Source organism: Neomonachus schauinslandi, chromosome 13 (genome assembly GCF_002201575.2).
Source record: "Neomonachus schauinslandi chromosome 13, ASM220157v2, whole genome shotgun sequence".
NCBI lineage: Eukaryota > Metazoa > Chordata > Mammalia > Carnivora > Phocidae > Neomonachus > Neomonachus schauinslandi.
The window spans coordinates 92,097,894-92,102,047 of NC_058415.1; the positions used below are offsets into that span (position 1 = coordinate 92,097,894).

General features: G+C 61.6%; 1 protein-coding gene across 2 annotated transcripts; it reads right to left on the reverse strand.

Annotated features, from left to right (window-relative positions):
- Positions 1-1,108: 1,108 nt before the first annotated feature.
- TMEM250 (transmembrane protein 250) lies at positions 1,109-3,914 on the reverse strand. Of its 2 annotated transcripts, none has more exons than XM_021689805.2 (2): positions 2,826-3,914; positions 1,109-1,311 (listed from the first exon to the last, which is right to left on the reverse strand). In XM_021689805.2, the coding sequence occupies exons 1-2, from the start codon at positions 3,308-3,310 to the stop codon at positions 1,287-1,289; spliced, it is 510 nt and encodes a 169-aa protein (XP_021545480.1). In that variant the 5' UTR covers positions 3,311-3,914; the 3' UTR covers positions 1,109-1,286. The 2 variants fall into 2 exon arrangements, with proteins under 2 accessions (XP_021545480.1, XP_021545489.1); XM_021689814.2 differs by having other exon boundaries at positions 1,115-1,311; positions 2,598-3,914.
- Between the last annotated feature and the right edge of the window lie 240 nt (positions 3,915-4,154).

The following is a 4,154-nucleotide window of genomic DNA, read 5'->3' on the forward strand; positions in this document are numbered from 1 at the left end:
GGGGGGGGGGGCGTGGGGTTCCTTCAGCCCCGGAGGTGGGAGCCGGCAGGAGGCCCACCCACTGGAGGAGGGCTCACGCTCACCTTAAACAAGAAACGGCCGGGGAGGCGGGCGCCCTCGAGGCTCTGGCATGGTGAGGACCGCCCAGGACAGTCGGCTGGGCCACTGCCACCCATGCCTGGAGGCACGTGCGCCGAGCTCACCCTGGCCCCGAGGACGGGCAGTGCCCCCCTGGCGGCACGAACTGCATCTCCTGAGCTGCCTCCGCCGCTTTCGGGGACTTTACCAACTCTGCCACCAAAAGCTAAACCCCAAAACGACTTGGACTGTTTTCTTCCGAGAAAACACCCAGTTCCACCAAGTCCGAGAAACGGCAGACCGGCTGCCTTTCCGTGGCACTTTCTGGCCAGAGTGACAGCGTGCAGGGGCATCGTCATCAGCAGCGAGGACCAGGAGTGTCCCCGCATGGGAGCTCGGAGACCTTTACAAAATAAAGATACTAAGTAATAACGTGTCTTTTGTTTTTCCAAGTGTGTTCAGTTCAACAGGAACCACAACTTTGGTTTTCAGCCAGTGTCTTCTCCGCACACGCGTATCTTCCCCTGAAACGGAGCTCACGCTGTACTCAGTTCTGTAACCTAGTTCCTGGCCCCGGGAACCTCGCCAGGACCCGCTGCCGGGGCAGCCACACTGTCCCTGCCATCCTGACCGAGCCCCCGGCTGCAAGGTCAAGGTGGGCCCCCTGAAGCCCAGCACGTCCGCTCCTTCCCTGGCATCATGGATGCCTGCTTTAAAGCGTTCCCGATTTGGGGGCGCCTGGGTGGCTCAGTCGGTTAAGGGTCTGCCTTCACTCAGGTCATGATCCCAGGGTCCTGGGATCGAGGCCCGCATCAGGCTCCCTGCTCAGTGGGGAGCCTGCTTCTCCCTCTCCCTCTGTCTCTCCCTCTGCTTGTACTCTCTCTCTCACTGTCAAATAAATAAGATCTTAAAAAAAAAAATTAAAGCGTTCCCAATTTTACCTGGGAGAGACGCCTTCTGTGGCATTTTTGGTCAGTTAGACCCTTAGAGAGAGAATAAAGTTTTTGAGCTTTAAGCAATCACTCCATCAACGTGTTAAAAAAATAAGTTTAATGCAGGTGGCTCATTTCATAAAGAATATAACAGGCACTCGAGACACCGAGCATCTTTGTGTTCAACGTGTCAGTTCCTCACGTGGCCGCAACGACATTCAAGGTGGCACGGCCAGACCCCTCCTGCCATCCTGACGGCGTGGACAGGTGTCCACCTCAGTGACGGGAGCTTTGGGGGAATCTGAGTTAACACAAAACAAAACTTTTAGGAAACAGCATGATTTAGTGCAAAAGATTCTCTGTGGCGCTGAGAAGGGGGATCCACGCAGGTCAGCTCCCCGCCTGCCGTCCAGGAACTAGGACAGACTCAAGGCGAGAAAGAACTTCGCCCAAGGAGCCTTCCCGCTGTCCCCAAGTGGACAATCACTGGATAGAAGCTGGCTACAAATAAAAAACCATGGTTTACAGCCAAGCTTTCTTTGCTTTTTCTACCTGATTTGGGTTCTTCTTCCTGTGACACCAACTTCCGACAGCTCCCCTGGCCACTGGACTGCCTGGCCACGCGGGGTCATAGGGACCACTGCCCATGCCCAGGGGATGGGGGTGGGGACAACTTGGGATGAGGTGGGGGTCTGTCACCCCCAGGATGGGGCTGTGTCCTGTCCCTGGTCTATGCCTGTTGTCCCAGCATAATTATTCAAAGCAGCTTCTCACCTGCCGAGGAGACCCATGGTGACTACTGAGCCACCGGGCCACCCTCTCCTCCTCTGACAGAGAAGCAAAGGGTCTGGGCAAGACATTGGCCCCCGGCTGGACCAACAGGCCCTTTGCTCTTTCCAGCCCCACATTCAGTTCTGCCTGTCACTCCGCAGCTGCTCCAAGAGCCCCAGGGCGGGAACACAGAGGCAGCCCACCCCAGTGCACACGCATACCCCTAAGAGGTGCTCTTTCAACAGAAGCTTGGCTCACGTTTCCATGGCGCACGCACAGAGGCTGTGGCGCGTCAGCTCCCAATATGCACGTTTCAATTCTAGCCATCCCTCAGAGGAAGAGAGGCCAAAGCTCCACTCCCCCCCAACAACCAGAAAGGAGTTAAGGTACCTCCTCACAAATCCACACTTGAAGAGACTATGGCATCCAGCTTGACGTTTTCAACAAACCTGCCCCAGAGGAAAACAGATCTGCCCTGCACCCTGGGCTGGCCCCTGATCTGGGAACCTGCCAAGGCTGCCCGTGACTCCCACTTGACTGCATCTAAGCAAACCAACATGGCCCTGAAGCCTGGCCTGGGACTCAGGGGGGCAGACGGAGGCCCCGTGAGCTGTGCCAGGACTTGGGTGGCCCAGGGCAGTGATCAGCTTCGCGGCGGTGTGGTCCATCGGCACTTCCCTAAGTCTGGGGCAGGGGCCGTGTGGCTGGCCAGGAGGAGGGACACAGAGGCTCTCCAAGAGCAGACGGGGCCAACGGGCCTCACCCTGGCCAGCCTGGAAAAGTGAGGGCAGGTGGCCAGTGAGGCGCTGTACCTACATGAACACACGGAGGGTTGGAGCGGAAAACCAGCAGCAGAGGGGGCGCCAGCGTCCCCTTCGCAGAACAGTCTCAGCACCCGCGCCCAGACCCACCGCCGGAGGTGGACGGTCTTCAGACCCATCCGCAAGACGGGCTGGAAAGAGCAGAATCCTGACCTACCCCCTCAAGAACAGAACAGGGCCGCAGTAAACAAACCCCAGAGCCCAGGCCCACGGTGGCCCTCACATGTCCACGAAGACCATGAAGCACCAGCCCAGGCCCCCCACCAGCAGCACCGTCACTCGGATGCCGTAGATGAGCAGCTCGTTGAGCAGGCGGAAATCCACGCGCCGGCGGCCCAGCAGCAGCAGCAGCACCGAGAGCTTCAGCTGGAAGCGCAGAAGGACGCGCACGCCCAGGTACTGCAGGCAGAAGAGCGCGGCCAGCGCGCCCCACAGCGTGGCCGTGAAGAGGCTGCAGCTGAAGTAGAGCAGAAAGCGGATGAAGCCGTACAGCCAGCGCGCCCGGATGTACACGTCGAAGTTGTTGTACTTAGTGCGCGCCAGGCGGGAGGTGCGCGCCGGCCCGCAGGCTGCGTGCAGGCAGGTGGTGTGCGGGCCGTGGAAGGAGCGCACCCGCCGCGGGATGGGCATGACCGGCATTGGGGCCCGGGCGGTGGTGCTAGCTTGGGGCAGCGGTGGTGTCCAGGCAGTGGTGAGCATAGGCGTCATGGGCACCTAGGCCTGGAAGCCAGCAGCTGAGCCCTGGGGGATGCGGCGGCCTGCAGGAAAGTGAGAGAGAGGAGCTGTGGCAGGTACCCCCGTCCTGGGACATCAGCCAGCCCCAGGCCACACTGAAACCGCTCCCACTCCTCACGTGCCCCGGGGGCTGCTCTTGCCACAAGCACGGCGACGGAGGACACTTCAAAGGCGCAGGCCGCAGATGGAGGAGTTCCCTTCAGCATCCTGCGAGCCAAGTGCTGCAGACCAGACAGCAGGGTCCCGGGGCACCTGCTGAGCCTGAGCCCTGGCGCTGTGGCTCCCTAGGCGTAACCTGCCGCAGCTTCGCTCACCCTCCCATCCCTGCCCTGCCAAACAGGGCCGCCCACAGCGCTGGGCTCCCGCGGGTGCTGGGGGAGGCTGGTGACCACGCCTGGCAGGCAGATGCCATCACAGGCCTACAGACTGGGTGCCAGGAAAGGAGAAACACCCAGTGGCTCTCTGGTGAGAGAAACAACTCGCGGGTGGGAAACCCTGCAGGTACAGGATGTGTAAAAGCAGGGCAGTCGAGTGGATCACGGGCTCTGGAGACACATCACACGGGCCTCGGCCAGGGGCGTGCCGCGGGGACGCCGGGGTCGCGGGGGCGGAGGCCGGGCGCGTCCAGCCCTCCCGGTAGGCTCGGGCAGAACCTGGTCTGACAGCGCCAAGCAGCTCCGCGCACTTGCCTCGGTCCGGCCCGCACCTCCGGGCCACGTCTGCAGGACCCCGCATGGCTCCCTGCCGTCGCGTCCCGCCCGCCCTGCGCCCGCCGCCGCCGCGCACGGGCCCCCCAGCGTCCGCGCCGCGGGCTCCC